Source organism: Volvox carteri (assembly GCF_000143455.1).
Source record: "Volvox carteri f. nagariensis unplaced genomic scaffold VOLCAscaffold_80, whole genome shotgun sequence".
In the NCBI taxonomy this organism is placed as follows: Eukaryota; Viridiplantae; Chlorophyta; class Chlorophyceae; order Chlamydomonadales; family Volvocaceae; genus Volvox; species Volvox carteri.
In genome coordinates, this window is record NW_003307623.1 from 79,770 (window position 1) to 97,318 (window position 17,549).

General features: G+C 61.0%; 1 protein-coding gene across 1 annotated transcript; it reads left to right on the top strand.

The window, feature by feature from the left end:
- Positions 1 to 14,995: 14,995 nt before the first annotated feature.
- On the top strand, positions 14,996 to 17,480 carry mitc10 (mitochondrial substrate carrier; the record flags this gene model as incomplete). Its single annotated transcript, XM_002957783.1, has 8 exons — positions 14,996 to 15,066; positions 15,155 to 15,242; positions 15,362 to 15,483; positions 15,652 to 15,856; positions 16,153 to 16,270; positions 16,647 to 16,762; positions 17,035 to 17,157; positions 17,373 to 17,480. The coding sequence occupies 8 exons, from the start codon at positions 14,996 to 14,998 to the stop codon at positions 17,478 to 17,480; spliced, it is 951 nt and encodes a 316-aa protein (XP_002957829.1).
- Positions 17,481 to 17,549: the final 69 nt, after the last annotated feature.

A 17,549-nucleotide genomic window follows, 5' to 3' on the forward strand; every position in this document is an offset into this window, starting at 1 on the left:
CTCGCCCTGCCCTCCACCTGCCCAGGGCCTCCCGGCTCTCCTCGCTCCCTCACCTATCCCTACTCCTGGCTTCCTCACCCCCTCCCTCACTCTCCCTGCTCCCTTTCCAGTAAGACCTCGACCCGACTCTATCTCGGCTATTTAGGCCGTGATTTCCACCGGTGCTGCGCACCGCATCCGTTCCTCCACGACCGCCAGGATGGGGTGCTGCGGCCCGACTCTGTCCCAGCCGTGTCTGGGGGTCTCCAGCATTGCGAACGAGCGCAGACGCGCCCAGAAGTCTGCCACCGCCCGGGCGCGTGCGCGGGCCAGTGGCGAGGCTCCTGTTGCGCCCGCTATTGCTGCTGCTGCCACCGCCTCGCCGCCTCCCGCCCCTGCTTCCTGCATTGGCCCGTCATCCGCTGGGGCGTTTAGGGTGGGTCCTTCTTGCTGCATTGCACCTCCCGCCGGGGTGAAGAAATCTGTGATGGCCCGCTGGCGGGATCTCTGCTGCTGGGGCTGCCCCATCATCTGTCGCTGCTGCTGCTGCTGTCCCGCCGTTGCTGTCGCCCCCACTCGTCCCTGTCGCCAGGTTGCTGCTCGGAGGCAGCACCTGCCGACTTCCATGGCGGATAGCGCCGTTAGGGCGATCACATCCCAAGGGCCCTGCTCACACCCGGGTGGCGCTTGGGCAAGCCAGAGCTGCTGCCGGGTGGTGGTATCCCCTACTGTTGTCTGAGTGTGTGGCAGGTGCCTGACGATCTGCTCCCGTACGGCACGTGCGACTGGACATCCCCAGAAATGGTGCAGACGCGGTGGGCAGGGTCGGCCGGCGGCGCCCCCATAGGTCCCACACCCGCATGGCTCAGTGGGCACCCGGGCTAGGTGCGTGTTGCCAGGTAGGGGCACGCCATCCACGGCGAGACGCCACATGGTCTCCTTGTTCTCATTCTCCCAGCGCACCCCATGCCACAAACGTGCCAGGGTTGCCTGAAAGCGGCTAACCTCGGCAGAATTGTCAGGCTGGGCCTGGGCCTCGGGCGTGTTCAGGGCCTCATGCACGAAGTCGGTCATCAGGCGTATTCGCCGCTCGTCCACATGCCCGTTCTGTAGCTGTGTTGCTAGACTGACCGTTAGGCGGCGGAGCGGCACAGCGTCCGTCGCCCCAGGGAGGCGCCACCCCAGGCGCCCGATGATCATAGCCATCACTTGTGCGCAGTCTGGCAGTGTCGCTGCTGGTGCTGGTGGCTGCTGCTGGGGCCCCTCCTCCTCCACTTGTTGTTGCTGTCGCAGCCTGATCTCCACCGCGTGTGCTGCCGCCAGCCAGGCCGGGCTGATGTCGCTGTGCAGGGCTCCAAGAGCTGCCAGGGCGGCATCCTTGTCCTGCAGCTGGGCGGGGTCTGTGGCTGGGTCGAGGTGCTCACGGGCCCACGAATGCCAGGCTGCTCCCTGGAGGGTGGTGGCTTGGCTAGTGTTTACCGCTTCCCACACCCGTACCAGGTCCCCCACCGTGCGTAGTTTCCTGCATGGTGTTAGTGCTGCGTGGTATGCTTCCAGGCCTGGTCGACGGCTGGGGCCCTCGGTGCTTGCAGCATTGGTCGCGTTGGGCAGCAGTGGGTTGCCCCACAGCGCCGCCGCCCAGCACCAATCACCGGGTTCCAGTGGGGTTCTGCCAATGTCCTCCAAAGGCGGCAAGTGACCCAGTGCCCCCACGATCCGGCTGATGTCTGCGGGAAGGTCGCTGCTGCCGAGCCACGGTCCCGTGGCCCGGGCGGTTGTCAGAGCTCAAGGCTGGAGTGCAGGGTGGGTTAGCTCCAGGTAGGCGGACAGCGTGCGTACCCAGGGGTGTAGGCCCCGGGCCTCACTGTTGGTTGCCGCTGCCACCTCCTCGTCTCCGCCTGCTCCCCCAGTTACTTCCCCTCCCGCACCCCTACCTTCACAACCTGCCGCCGGTAGTGCCTGTGCAATGAATCACACGGCCCAGACTGCGTGGCGAGCGTGGATGTGCTGTCGGAGCGGCAGCAGGCCGAAACCCCCGGTTGACGGATGGCCTACTAAAAGGCTGCTGGGTACACCCGTGAGACGCTGGCCTGGGTCTTCTGGGCCCTGTTGTCGGTCGACCAGGCGGGCCGTCAGCCGCTTGATGTGGTCCAGAGTGCTGTCTGGAGGGGGTCCGCCATGTTCCATGTGCCAGGTGACCGTCTGCAGGCCGTAGGCGGACGTGGCGGTGGCCCTGCCGAAGGCTGACAGTGGGAAGCGGGCGAGCCGCTGCATCCGCTTGTAGGCGCCTGCCAGCATCTTGGGCCATTCGGGTTGCGGGGGTGTGGGCCGGTTGTCTACCGGCAAGTTCAGGGCTGTGGCGGTGGTGACCACTTTGAGTCCACCAATTGTCTCCTGCTGCGGCTGTTGGTGTAGTGGCTGCTGCAGCTGCTGCCTACCCGCCGGTTGTGGCTGCTGCTGTTGTTGCTGGTTCTCAGCACCCACCCTCAACAGCTCCACCTTTTCTACATTGAGGCGCTGGCCTGATGCCCTTGCGAAGGTCTCCATGGCTTCTAGGAACGACAGTACTGACTCCTCGCCCTCCAGCGCCACTTCAGTGTCGTCCGCGAACTGGCAGGCTGTGACCCGGTCCTGGTCGTTCGGCCGTAGTTTGACCCCCACATCTCGGCTCCGGAGCCAGCAGAGCAGGGCCTGGGCGATGAAGAGGTACAGCAGAGGCGCGAGGGGGCACCCCTGTCGCACGCCTGCCTCCATCCCAACCAGCCTTGATTTAAAGCCATTGACCATGGCTCGTGCCTGCGTGTTGCTGAGCAGCAGCCGAACCCAGCTGCATAGCTGCGGCCCGCCCCCATCGCCTCCATTGCAGCTAGCAAGAAGTCTCGGTCTACCGTGTCATATGCCTTCGTGAAGTCCAGGAACGCCAGGAGGCCCCGGCGGTTCTGCTTGCAGAGGAGGTGGGATAGGTGGTGCAGGAACATCACACTGGCCCCGATGAGCCGTTTGGGGAGGAAGGCCGACTGCTCGGGGGTGATGATGTGCCCCAGGGCCGGCCCCAGGCGGTTGGCCAGTACCTTGGCGAGCAGGCAGTAGTCGGTGCATAGTAGCGTGATAGGGGGTAAGTTACCGGGTAGCTTGGGGTCACCCTTCTTGTAGAGCACCGTGATAATGCCCTCAAGGAACCCGGTCGGCACCTGCCCCGTTGCGCCTATGGCAGTGAAGAGGCCCGCCATGGTGTTGCCAATGGAATTTGCAGTATAGGTCGGCTGGGATGCCGTCCCATCCAGGTGCCTTGCCGGGCTGGCTCTTGACCAGTGCGACCCGTAGCTCCGCTGCTGTGATGGTTTTGGAGCCAAGCTGTTCATCTGCGTTTGCAGGGAGGCTGATGTTGGCCGCAGACAGCTGGGCTAGTACCTCCTGTCAGGCACTGGGGCTGATGAAGTCAGGAGCTCGGCTGATCTCAGCCCAGTAGTCTGCCACGACCTGCGGCAGTTGTGCTGGGTTGGTCACTAGGCGGCCGCTGTGCGCCTGGAGTGCGACTGGGGCAGGCTGCTGCTTGGCCGCCTGGGCTTTAAGGAAGGCTGTCAGGGCAGGGCCGGTCCGTTCCCCTGCCCGGAGCCAGTGTGCTTCCTTGGCCGCCATGCTGCCATCCTCCTGGTGCACCCTAGCCAGTGCTGCTTGTGCATCCGCTAGCTGCTGCAGTGGCTGGGGTGCTGTGGGCGCCGCATTGACTGCTTGCTGAGCCCGCTGGACCGCAGCAATTGCTTCCCGGGCACGGGTGCCAGGCCGTTGTCGGTGTTGTTGTGCAGCCTTGTTGAGTCGATGGGCCAGGGTGGCAAGGCGGCGCTTGAAGCCTGGCCACCAGGCGATCAGGCCTGCTGGGTTGTCTTCGGCAGATGGTGCCTCCATGCATTGGCTGCGGATCCACGTGTCCATGCTGGACGAAAGGTCCTCGTGTACCATGAAGGCAAGGCGGACTCGGCGGACCCCTGGGCCCCGCTCCTCACTCCGGCACGGCAGTAGGTGCAGTGTCGCAATCCTGTGGTCGGACGGTGTGTGGAAGGTGACGGACGTGTGGCAGACATAGGTCAGCTTGGGCTGGTTGATGTATATGCGGTCGATACGGGAAACCCCTGGGGTGGGTGCGGGGAATAGGTGGGTGAAGTCTCGGCGCGTGGGATGGAAGTGGTGGTGGGTGTCGACCATGGTGGGGCCCACCTGTCTCCTCATGTCGGCTATGGGTCCGTCTCCCCGTTGGCCCTCTGGGCCCGCTGAGGAATCCAGTTCCGGGTTCTCTACAAAGTTGAAGTCGCCCGCCCAGATGAGAGTTGTATCGCTGTCTGGAGCGGCAGCTTTCATTGAAGTGGCAACCAGGACATTGCTGAACAGAAGGCGTCGTGCGTCTGCTGCCACTGTTGAGGAGCCCGTGGGGAGGTAGACATTGCAGATGGCGGTGGCCTCCCCAACGGAGCACACACTCTGTGAACCGGCCCTGCATGCATGTATGCTTGATGGGTTGTGTTCGGTGGCGGCTCCAGGGCTGCTGCAAGGCCCTGCCGGACGAGGATGAGTACCCCCGCTGTGTGTGTCGAGCCAGACCACGAGTGTGCCGCCACCCGCCAGCCTTGGCTATGTACCCGCATCACGGCTTGGCGCAAGTCCCGCTCAAAAAGGCACTGGTGCTGGATGTTGGTGTGATGTGTCTCCTGCAAGCATACCACGTCCAGGCGCATTTCTGCCCACTGCCGAACTGCTGCCTGCAGGCGGTTTCCATGTGTCGCCAGCAGTCCGTGCATGTTGTGTGTGGCGATCCGGAGTGGATGGCCCTGCACAGCATTTTGCTGCTGACTTCTCCTGGTCCCCCTGCTTGGCATTTAGTCGGAGTGTTCCGCCTCCATGGCGGTAGGGATGTATTCCTCCTCCTCCTCATCCCCCTGTGTTGATGCTGGGCTGTGGGTGCTCAGGTGTTGCTGGCATTGCACGGCGGCTGCTTGCTGGGCGCGGGGTTCGCTGGGGGACGGGTCTCCAGCTGTCAGTTGCAGTTGCAGGCTTGGGACCTGTGTGCTGTCGGAGGGCTGGGCCTGGCTGCCAGTTTGCAGCTATGCAGTTAACTTCTCTCCGGCTTCCTCTGCTGCCCTCTGTGCCCTCCGTATCTCCACATTTCTCTTTCGGGCCTCCAAGGCCTTGCGGGTCTGGGCTTTGTTTTTGCTCGGCCCGCTCTTCCGCAGTTAGGTGCTCCAGCCGCTGCCGCTTCCTCCTTGGGCCCTCAGAGGGTGTAGGGTCCTGGTTCGTCTCAGGGCACATCCGCTGCCTAGCTTTGCCCCCGGTTGCCCGTTGCCTGCCACCTGGCTCCTTCGTACCTGCTGTGAACAGGAAGGTGGGGACTGTATTGGCTATGGCTGCTGGTGGCTCTTGCTCCCGTGGTGCTGCCAGTGTGGTGTCATGCTCCCTGTGGGTTGTGGTTTCCTCTTCCACCACCGTGGGGCCGGCCTGTGCCCCTAACCCTTGTAGAGCTGCTGTCGCCGCCGTGGGGCCTGGCTGTTGCAGGGCCACTGGTGGCGGCTGCAGCGGCAAGGGTGGTGGTGGGGGCGGGGCCTGCAGCTGGGCCGGGGCCTGCAGCTGGGCCGGGGCCTGCAGCTGGGCCGGGGCCTGCAGCTGGGCCGGGGCCTGCAGCTGGGGCGGGGCCTGCAGCTGGGGCGGGGCCTGCAGCTGGGGCGGGGCCTGCAGCTGGGGCGGGGCCTGCAGCTGGGGCGGGGCCTGCAGCTGGGGCGGGGCCTGCTGGGGTCCCACCATTGCAGCAGTTGCAGGGGCCGCCTGTCCTGGCTGCGCAGGGACGGCGGGGTTGCTGGCTGCATGATTGGTAGCTGCTATGGCGGCTGGGGTGTTTGCAGCCGTGGTAATGGTGGTGGAGGTTACCCCGGCCACATTGGTGGTGGTGATGGCAGATGCAGGCGGCACGGGTGGGGGTGTGACATACGGCTGCAGCTCCGGGTTGAGCCCCCTCCCCATGGGTGCAAGCTGGGGTCCTGCTCCCGTGGCTGCCTCCATGCCCCACCTTGACCGCATCACGGCCGCTGCATACGAGGGCCCTCCCCCGTTTGAGGGGCCTGGTTGGCCGGGGGCAGCAACAGGCTGTGCAGTACGGCCCTGCCGCCGCATTTGCTGTAACTGCTGTGTCTGGCGCGCCAGCTCCTTCCTTGGTGGTGCTTTGCACGGCATAGTGAAGGGTCCCTCCTGATCGTTCCGTTTCAGTCTGGAGGCCCTCAGTATGCCGGACCTGGTTGCCACCCCCGCCCTGGCGAGTTCGTAGTGTTTTTCACCCGGTAGACCGGGGGTGTCCTGCGCCACCTTGACTCGCCAGGTGTCTGCCATCAGAGTGGGATTCAGCTCATGGATGTCTGATTCATCCCGCCGGAACCACGAAGTGGAGTAGCAGACGGCAAGGAAACCAGGGATGGCTCTGGGATCCAGGTTGGTGGGGATCCCCTTGATCTCCCAGTAGATGAAGCAACGGCCTTCATGATAACTTGATATGTTGTTTGCAAGGGCTTGCACTTAGGGACCTTGCTTCCGGAAACGTAACCAGGGGCAGCGGAACGGGTGTTGGACGTGATAATGCAGTAACACGCAGTTATAATATAAAAATGGAGAAGGATAACTGTCGACAACGTCAGTTCGCCGATCTGCACCTTACCAACAACACCTGGATTTGCAGCTGTTGCGTCACTTTAACGGACGCCGTACATCCTAGCTGGGCCGCAAGCAGAGTCGGCAAATCCGATTTGCCAAATCGGCTTCTATGGTGGTGGTCATACTTTCGGTCAGTAAACGTAAAGCATTTTTGGCGCCTTCTGGCACCGAAAAAGGGCAGCATTATATGCGCTGCTCGTTCCGTACACATTGCAGGCCGGTCGTTTAAGGGCTCTGCAGGATAGCCACATGGAACAAATCCCTGATATAATATTGAAAATTGACCAACTCAAGTGGCAGCTGCAAGTACAGACGCTAAAATTGTGGTAATTCATCAATGATAACTGTCGCCGAGTGGTCGTGGCAGTTTTTTTACAAAGTCAAACACAGAGTTCAAGTCCAGCGCGCGGCCCTACATGCCGCAGTAGAGGCCGCAAGCAACGTCTTCTGGTCAAATGTTCGTCATTAGGGACCCGCAGCCGGGGCCTTAAGCGGAATTTTGGCTGCGGGTACTGTGGGGGCAAACTGCTGTCTTGCCTCCTTAAAATCATCGTGCATGTAATCGACTGATTATCTTACGTGCTTGAGGCCTTTAAGAGTAAGGTCCGAGCCCTTCTCTTAAGACAATCTCCGCCACCCAGGATTTCATCCATGTCGTCCTCATGCTCTTCCGTACGCCGTCCAATCTTTCACTTTGAAACGGCCTTGATATGTCTACTTTGCAGGTAGGGCGCAGGGCGGCATGGTTCAGCGATTGCTAGTAACGGCAAACTGTCACGACGGTTGTTGTCTTTTGGGAACCTTCATGGAATTGCACTTGCTATACTTATAAACATGTCAGCAAAACGCACCGGCACAATTCATGCCAACTAACGGACTTTAAGATCTAAGACATCGAACTGGAGGCCACAAGAGAGCTTGAAAAATTAAAGGAATTACACAAGAATATCCTAGGTATCAGGTTTCAAGGATATCGAGGCAACCTGACAGAATTTACTGCGCTCTGGAATGGAAATTGAAGGTAAGACCACGTCGCTTCAGCCGAACGACCGTGCATTTGAAGCTTAAAAACGATCAGGTGATGGTTCAAGGAATGATCCATTGATGGTTGCGCTGCGCTTGAAGCCTGTTCAAATGCTACTGCCATGGCGACACCAACCATGTACACAACATGGAACCCGCACATCCAGTGGTGCTAAGGCAGCTGAGATGCCACAAACTGTCAGCAAGCTACAAGCTCTAATAGGCGCAAGCGAGCAAATGCCCGTCCAAATTAATCGGCTAGCATAACTGCTGTTTTGTCTGCAACCTGGTCGGGCACATCGCCGCAGGTGCCCAGCCTTCAAGTAAGAAGATTCAAGATGTCAGCGCTGAGGCGCAGCACCTGGCAGCTTTGTTACTTCCGTACAATTACTACCAGAGCGGCGTCGCGCGCGCCCGGCAGGAGGAGTTCATCCTTCGGGGTCGGCAAGCCAGGGAGCTCGCGGCGCTGGGTCTGCCACCCGTTTACGAACACGCCAAGGGTAACAAACGCCGTGGTGTGACGTGATGTGATGTGATTCGAAACCCAAAAGCGCTTCAATACCCAAATCGTCCGCACACCTCAGTACCTGCGGGTCCAGATATAATGTTCCGAACATTCATCACCACCAAAAGAACCCAAATGACGGTCCTTCCTCTGACCTGGCGGCGCTCGGGTCCTCCACTGTCCTGCCCTCAACCTGCTACTGCTGCTACCGCTGCTCAAGGACTCTTGGTGGGCATACAAGTGTCGACGCAACCAGAGGGAGCACCAACACCAGCAGCAGTATCAGCAGCAGCAGGGGGCACTACAGACAGCAACAACAACAAGAGCAAGAGCAAGAATGCGGCTGGCGGCGGCTGGAGGCGGCTGCGCACCCAGGCACACAACCCGGCGCACAACCCGGTCATGTCACGCAATATCCGGGTCAAGGCTCAGCTGGCGGCGGCCGCTGCCCGGGGGCGAGCACAAGCCGCGGCAAAGCCCAAATCCTCAAGGAATGGAGCCCCCTTCCGTAACGGCGGTGATGGTGGTGGTGCCGGTGATGTTGCGGGCCCGTGTGTGTTTCGGTGTGTCTCTGAATCTGTTGCTGTTGTTCAGGGGCGGCTCCATCAGTGCCAGTACCCCTTCCCCACCACCACCACCATGGGTGGATAGGATGTCGGGAAGTGGGTACTTTCCGTACCCCGTACACCTTCACCCCGCACCAGAGCCAATTTATGTAAGTTTTCCACCTCTCCTCCCCACCCTCCCCTCCACCACACTCCCGCGACCACCCACTCTTCCCCCCATCTCTCCACTGATCCAACTGCCACTGCAATGTTGGCGACCCCCCCACACACACAGGGTAGTACGGCACCTCGCTGCTCTGGACGAGGCCAGTCGCACCATCGCCAAGCTGCGAGTGGTGGTGAGCGGCCAGGAGCCTCGGAGGCTGGGGTGGGTGAGGCGGCTGTGGCGGTGTGGTGGGGGGGAGGAAGGGAAAACCACCCGGAAAGATGCATCGGCTGCTGGGAGGAAAGGGGCTTAAAAAGTGATGGAGCGGCAGCGGGGAAGTGATGGGGCTGCACTGCACTGCAGTGCAGTGCATGGGGCTTCGGCACTGTTCTGAGAACTGAGAGCTGTTTTCCCACCCGACCCGAACCCGCCAATTGCAACAAACACAATTGCTTCATCCAAGACCGAAGAATTAAATGAAATTCAATGAAACAGTTTTTACCGTTTTAACAACCAGCAAATAGAACCATTCAGTTCCGACCCAGTTCATGAAAGTCAGGAAGCCGGACCCCGATTCCCTCCCCTCCCCTCTCCGCCAAATTGCCATTGTCCAGGTCAGCGCCCTTGTCCAAGCCGCACTACCCACGACGGCAACGCGGCGGCGTGCCTCTCAATGAAACCGAGGGGGGAGACCTGTGGCCCGGAAAAGTGGCGTGAGTTGGCGGCGGGGAGTTGGTGGCGGGGAAGAGGGAGATGAATTAGCCGGTTATGACATCTGAAACACCTTGACCTGTGTGCGCACGACAGTCACCGTACGATAGCAGTGCACTGCGGTACGACAGCAAACGTGAAATTTTGCCGTATCGTTACTGCAACAACTGGCGGTATTCCCGCAGGCGGCGTGCTGCAGAGCTGGCGGAGGAGGGGGCGGCGGAGGGGGAAGGGGGGGCGGCAATGCGGCGGTTGCACGACCCGTCAGCGGAGGCGGCGGCCATACGGCGTCGAATCCAGATCGAAGAGATCGCTGAGGTTATTGTAGCGGCGCCTCAGGTACTTGGACTTTTACGTACGGATGTACGGATGTACGGGTTGGGAAGCGCAGGTCTCCGGGCCGGGGAACGGAGCTGGGGGGGGAGTGCTGCAAGGGGATGAGTACTGCCGCAGAGTTCTGCCGCTCCGGTTTGTACGTACGTACGTACGCGCTGACGCCCGCCGTGGCCCCCTATTGTATGCCGTACTGAACCTCGTACCGCTTGTAGTTGGGCATCCATGAGCTAGGAGCCTACTTGCCGCACGAGCTGCAGACCGCGGATGGCCCTGACACAGCGGCGGCGGCGGCGGTGGCGGCGGTTCAGTGGCAAGACATGCCGTACGGAGTCGCTAAGGCCTCTGGTCTCGCAGGGGCAGCGTGTACGGCGGAACTGGCTGAAGCGCTGCAAGAGTTGGAGCTCTGCACCGCTGCCGGACGAGCCGCCATCGCCGCCGCGGAGGATGAGTACGGCAGCCATTTTGCCGTACATAAGTACGGTAATGGCCCACATGCGCCATGTGTTCCCTCTGCAGTAGCTATACCGGTGCTGTCCCCTGTCGCAAGCAGTTCGTACGGCAGCGTCGGACATTACTTGTACGATGAGGGCGTTGCGGAAGAAGAGGATGGCGAGGACGGCCATGGTGGCGGCGGGGGAGATATGGGCAGCTATGACGCGGACGGCGAGGAGCAGTACGGCATGACGGCGGCGCCAGTTGACTCGGCAGCTGAGGCGGATTCTGGATCCGGATGCGAATCCGGGGCAAACTCCATTCTTCACTCTGATCAGGTTTGTATCCTGATAAAGACAGGAAAGGGTTTCTAATAGACAACGGCTGACCGGTATGTTCGTTAAGGATAATACCGGTGGGCTTTATTCAGAGATCCCCCTCCCCTCTCCCCCTCCCCCTCCCCGGGAAATACCCTACGGGCCCCCCCCCGCCCCTCCCCCCCCCACCACAAAAGGTGGCGATGGTGGCCCCGGTGACGGCCCAAGAAAATCAGGCGGCGGGGCTTGTAGTGATGCATTACCGCCAGTACGGCAATGACGTCGTACGGCAGCGAGCACGGGCATGGCCATCCAGCTCTGTTGGTGGTGCGGCCGGCGGCTTGTGGTCCGCAGGTACGGTATGCCGGTTGGGGGGAGAGATGAATGTGTTTGCGACTTGGAGGATGACGTCAGGGAGAGAGAGAGAGAGAGGAGGGGGGAATCCTGCAGGACAGATCCAAACAGTGATCAGATCAGATCATGATGATGACGCGATGACGCTATGACGCAGTATTTCCTGAGTAGAGGTGGAGGTGGAGGTGGAGGAGAGGGGGCTGTAAGGATGTGACATAAATGACGAAGGTAGGTGTCACTAGATGTATATATAGCATCCGCCGCACCCGCCGCTGACCTGTCGTCATAGCGCACCTCACAGTGGTGGGCGAGCTAGTGAGCGAGTGATGACAACAATGTCCTTCTCCATCATCAGGGGTCCATGGCGGCGCCGTCAGGGCTGGGCCACAGCGCGGCGGCGGCGGTGGACCTGCTGCGGCGTCCAGACCTGCAGCCGGGTAATGAAGCGGCGGGCGGAAGGAGGCGACACCACCACGATGACGCTGTACAACAACCGGCGTTAGTGATGTCGCCGGGGGGGCCGGCAGCGACGGCTCAGACAGATGGGGCACAGGAAGACACGGAGGCCGCGGCGGCGGCGAGATCAGCAGCATCAAAAGCACCTGCAAACCCTCTGCCACCACCACCGCAACCGCAACCGCAACCGCGGCCGGCAGCAGTGACACGCGCCGCAACCGCCATGATGCGCTTGCCCAATGAAGTGCCGTACACGGGCCGGGTGCGGCGCCTGCAGCAGCCGGAGATTGCCGGACGGGACTTATCAGGTACGTGGGCCTCCTCCGTTGCGGCCGCCACGGCAAGCCGCCGCCGCCGCAGCCACGGCCGAGCTCGCGCCACCGCCGAGCAGGGCGGAGCAGAGGATGGGCGGAGCAACGGGAGTGGCACCGGCGACGCCACGGCCATATCGGCGGAGCCGCCACAAAAGCCGCCGCCGCCGTGGCGCAGGGAGAGCCACGCGGAGCGCACGGAGGCGCTTCTGGCGGCGGCGGCAGTCGGTGCCGCTGCGGTGCAGGCGGCGACGGCATTTGGGGAAACAGCAGCCAGCAGCGGCACGACGCAGCGGACTAGGGTTGCATCACGTGCAGGCGGGCCGGCATCGACGCGAGCACAGCGGTTTGAGATGCACAGCGGCGCCGCCGGCAAGTACGACAGCGGCGGCGGCGGTACCCGTACAACAACAGCGCAAAATTGGGGAGGCACTCAGATTGGACGCACAGTCGCTACTGCCGTACATGTCTCTGCCGTTGGCCACGTCGCCACGGAAATCCCGCTGTTGGACAACACTACCCCGCCGCCAATTGCACCACCCCCCCGTACCTCTGCCGTACCCAGCATGACGGCAAATATGATGACGGCGGCGCACATTGCACTCACTGTTGCGGCAACACCCCCAGCACAAAGTACGGACACCGCGGCGGCGGCGCCCACGAGTACGGCAACTGCTGCTGCCGGCTCCGGCCAATTGCTTTCGGAGCACTCTGTGGTTGCCGTACTGGGTAGCGGTGTCCGCAGCAGTGGCGGCGGCGGCGGCGGTGGCGGCCGGGGGAATGCTGGCTCCCTCGTGGCTCGGGGGACCGGAGGGGCGGTAGCCTTCCTGGACAGGTTCGGATTGCTATCTGGCGACGACGATGATGATGGCGCCGATGATGACGATGGTCACGGCAAGGAGGAGGAGGAGCCTGGGGGCGATAAGGCCGCCTCATACATGGGTACGATGGCAGCGGCGCCGCCAGCGGCGTTCCCTCAGGCTGCGCTGCGGAGCCGCCGCAGTGGAAGTGGCCCTGGAGGAGCGGCAGCGGCGGCTGGGAGCGACCCGTGGGACAGTAGCAGCGACGAGGAGGATCCCTGGGGTATTGAAGACGCGGATGATCTGGGCTACCCGCTGAAGGTGAAGCCCTCCCTCCTGGAAGCCCCTCCCCTTCCGCTCCTCCTCCTCCTCCTCCTCGAGGTGGTGGTGGTGGTGGTGGTGGTGACACGATGTGTGTATGGGGCTGGGAGGTGGGGGAAGGTGTCAGTCAGTTGGTGGCTGGGAGGGGTTGTGGGGTTGTAGGCCGGTGATGATGCAGGCAGCTGAATCCTAACTCTCCTCCCCCTTCCGGGCCTACTTCGTTTCACCTCCTCCTCCTCCTCCTCCTCCTCCTCCTCCTGGCGACATTCTTCAGCCACCCTGGGTTGGTGGTGGAGGTTGTGCGGGTGTGAGGCGGTGAGGGGGTAGTAAGCATGCCGCTCTCGTATTCCGCCTGCCTCACTCTTCATCGGTCCGCATACAGTCGGCGGCTGTCGGCAGCGGGACCGGTCTTCTGAGGGCGGAGGGGGCCCCAGCCCGCCGCCGCCGTGATGAGGCGGGAGTTAACACCACCGCCGCCACCGCCACCACCACCACCGCTCGGAGGGGAACGCCCCTCCGCTCCCCCTCGAAGGTGGCTGCTCCAGCCGCAGCTGCAGCGGCGGCGGCGGCGCGGAGAGCTGCTGGCGGCAGGGCCCCCGCCTCCACCAGTCTCCGACAGGTGTACGGCTTGGCGGCGGAGCGGGAGCGAGTCGTCGACCCCCTCCTGGACATCCCGCCGCTTCCTTTGGCTCCACCGCCCTCGTGGCTGCTGCAGTCGCTCGACACCGCCACCGCCACACGGAACAACCTGCTTGGGGGATACACCGGCACGCAGCAGGTACGGCATCTGTATACTTACGAGCTACTAATTAATCCACCATGCCAATCTTCTGTCAACGGGCATGTCGTTGTTAGTCGGTCGTACGTGTGGGTTGTACGACATCCGTTGGGTGGGTACTTTCAATTGTTCATACTGCTACTTTTACTGCATTTCCATCGGGGTTCGGGAGGGGAGTTGGTGCATCAAGGGTTAATACACAAGATGAGTTAGGGGTTCGACAGCGTGCAGGATGTCGTTCGAATGTGGTGGCTCGCGCCGGGTGCCGTATTGGCGACTATGAGTTGCGGAGGCATGACGATTAGGTGCAGTGCGCAGGGGGATGGGGAGTGGGGGTTGGGGGAGAGGATGGAATGACGGCGAGGGCGAAGGGGGGAGCTAGGGGGGCTTGTGTAACAACGTGTTGATATAGACGTTGCTCACTAACATGCATTTCCGTTGATGCAGCAGGCTGAAGACGATGCCCCAACGGGCTCCGCGTCAGGCAGGAGCCGCAAGCCGGCTGGAGAGCGCCAAGAGCCCATGGGCCGTGTGGAGGAAGCGCTGCTGCGACTAGGATCTAAACCTCTAGCGCGTCCTGTACGGCACGACAGCCGTACTTTTTACTTCTCGGAACACCCTGACTTTATTGGCTCAAAGTGACATCCATGGAAAGTATTGGCTTTCTTGGGGCCCTGTTTGATCTGCGCGATGACCAGGGCGGAACGACCTGACATTGTGGCGTGGCCAAGGGCGTGGGACATCGCCGTCGCGTACGGATCAGTGGTTGGGAGTGGCAACATATTAGCAAAGCATTTATGTTTATCTGATTATGGGTTCAGGTTACGGTGTGTTGGCTTCGGAGTTGGAGATTTAGCCCTCATGCCCACACGGCCATCTCATGGATTTTTGCTTATTTGGCAGTGACAACATGGTGTTTTTGTAATCCAATTATTGCATTACATTCTCTATCGTCCGGTGCTGCTAAATCAAATCATATCGCGTAGTGTACCATCTTACAATATGTTGGTCCCTGTGGTTTAGTGCTGCCAGTGGAGCGCTGCTGCGGTGCTCTCTGCAGCCCTCTTAGCACGTAGCTTGCGCTTAGGAGAGCCGCTGACGGTTAAGCAGGCTCCCGTCTAGCGGCCAGAAACACAGGTTCTACGAGACTGACCTGTTCAGAGCCTGCTTACAGCTGTGGCTGCGATATGTCAGCTGCTGCAACATTGAGCATGAGCAACTGTGTGGAGGATGGGGCTAATCAACAGCGGGCGTCGCAGCAGCCCCCAACAGCGATGCCGGGAACGCGCCCTTCGTTCGCTTCGTTATGCAAATCACTAGTAGCAGGGGGAGTTGCCGGTGGCTTGTAAGTTTAGAGGAAGATATGCTTGCTTCAACCCAGGACCTGTTTACTGCTTTACAAAGCCTAAGAACGTCTCATCTGACGGATGCAGGTCGCGGACGGCTGTGGCTCCGCTAGAACGTCTAAAAATTCTTATGCAGGTCCAGGGTAATGAAAAGATTTACCGTGGGGTTTGGCAGGTGAGCCTATCCTTGACATCGACTTGGATCGGGCGGCGGTGGTTTATGTTGGTAGGTGTGATCTTAACAACGTGATGTAGATCAGCGTTACAAGGTATGAGCTTGCTCTCGCCTTGCAGGGGCTTGTTCATATGGCGCGGACGGAAGGCGTGCGGGGAATGATGAAGGGCAACTGGACGAATTGCGTCCGCATCATACCAAACTCTGCGGTGAAGTTCTTGACTTACGAGCAGCTAAGCAGGTCGGTCCGGGATGGTCCATACCAGTCGCCTGCGCTGCTTGTGGGCCGTTCGGATAGTGTACATTGTACAACACCCCCGCCTGCTTAGGTAAACTTCTCTCTACCAAATACGTCCGCTAGATGGCCTCCCCTCAACCACTGCCGGCATTACTGCCATCTCCACTCCAGGGAAATGTCAGACCACTACCGGTCAACTACAGGAAGCGGCGAGTTGACGCCCACGCTGCGCCTGCTGGCCGGCGCCTGTGCGGGGATCATCGCAATGAGCGCGACATACCCACTGGACATGGTTCGCGGTCGGCTCACGGTGCAGGAGGGACGCAACCAGCAGTACCGGGGTATCGTGCATGCGACGCGGATGATTGTTTCACAGGTAAGTGTTGGGATGGGCTTGAAGAGGGTGGCATGTCTCCTGCACGCTCCAGGGATGGCGACCCTCGTGGGTTTCCAATCGCCAGCTTGGGGGACTGACTGGGGGAGTTCGGCGGCCGCTCTCCCTCTCAGAGGAGAGACCTGTACCCGGTCCTGTTGCATTTCAGAATGTTGCGATGTACGTCGCGGCAAGGCCGCTATGTATTGGACAGTTGCGATGATGTACGTGGCCAGGCCGCAATCCCTTGGACTGCTGTGATGTACTGTAAGGTCACATACCACCGTATTACAACGCAGGAGGGCCCTCTGGCGCTGTACCGGGGATGGCTTCCCAGCGTCATCGGCGTGGTGCCCTACGTGGGTCTCAACTTTGCAGTGTACGAAACCCTGAAGGCGGGGCTCATGAAGCAGTACGGTGAGCTACCAGTCGGATGGTCACCGGTGGTGTAGGCACACCTGTGCAGACCGGTGTGTCTCTCCTTACTTGGCTGTGTGCCTTGGCCTTTTTACCCTGGCCTCCCTTCCCTTAAGGTTCTTAATGGGCATAGGGTAAAGACGGTAAAGGTTGTGGGCTCAAGCTCTTCTTGTGCGCCGTTACTATGGGGTTCGTTAAGCTCTTGGGTGGGACTTTCTGTTGCTACCACGGCGAGCCCTCGAACTTTAGCAAGCACCGCCCAGCTGCTGCCTTCCATTGCTGCAAGTGCGACATCATGGTATCACGACAAACGCATCCCTGGTACTCGTTGCTGGGCCGCTCCCTCCCCCGCCCCCTTGCTCAACAACACCTGAAGGGATGCGGGACGAGCGCGAGCTAAGCATCGTGACGAGGCTGGGATGCGGCGCCATGGCGGGGTCGATGGGTCAGACGGTGGCGTACCCCTTCGACGTGGCGCGACGTCGCCTGCAGGTATGTATGTATGTATGTACGTCACTCACGGGGGTAGCGGGCCTTGTAGTGCATTCGCCAGGGGGCAAGGCGGCAAACATGGGCATTTAAACGGCTGCGGTTGTGCGCTGTTGACAGTGGCGGCTGACTGCGCACAGATATGCAAAGCAGCCAAGCGCTATCCTGAGCGCCAGGTTGGCGATGCAGGTGGGCAAATGTATCCACGGCCACGTATACACTCGGGCTTATGTGTTCTGGCATCTGTTCTGGATTTGATCCCCACCGCTGCGCAGATGTCTGGGTGGCAGGGCGCTAAGGACCTGCACAGCCACGCGGGTGACGTGGTGGTGTACCGGGGAATGGTGGACTGCTTTGTGCGGACGGTGCGGGAGGAGGGCGTCCAGGCGCTCTTTAAGGTATAAATGGCGAAATGGGGGCGGCATATGTGAGGATGTGAGGAGGATATGAATTGTTTACTATTGCGTACCGGTGTGCCCGGCTCTGGTGATCCTCTGGGTGGGCCTGAAGGGATTGGGGGTCCGCATGCGCATGGCGTTAAACGGCCAACCTCTGCCCTCTTCGCAACCCTTAAGCGGTCCTCTTCCGCTCCATGCGCTCAATTGCCTTGCAGGGGCTGTGGCCGAACTACCTGAAAGTTGTGCCATCGATAGCAATTGCGTTTGTGACGTACGAGCAGATGAAGGAATGGATGGGCGTTGAGTTCAGGATTGCGGAGTAAGGAAGGCCCCTGAGGCCCCTGAGTGTACCCTGCCTGCGCACGTCATGGGTCCCTGCGCGATGACGGATG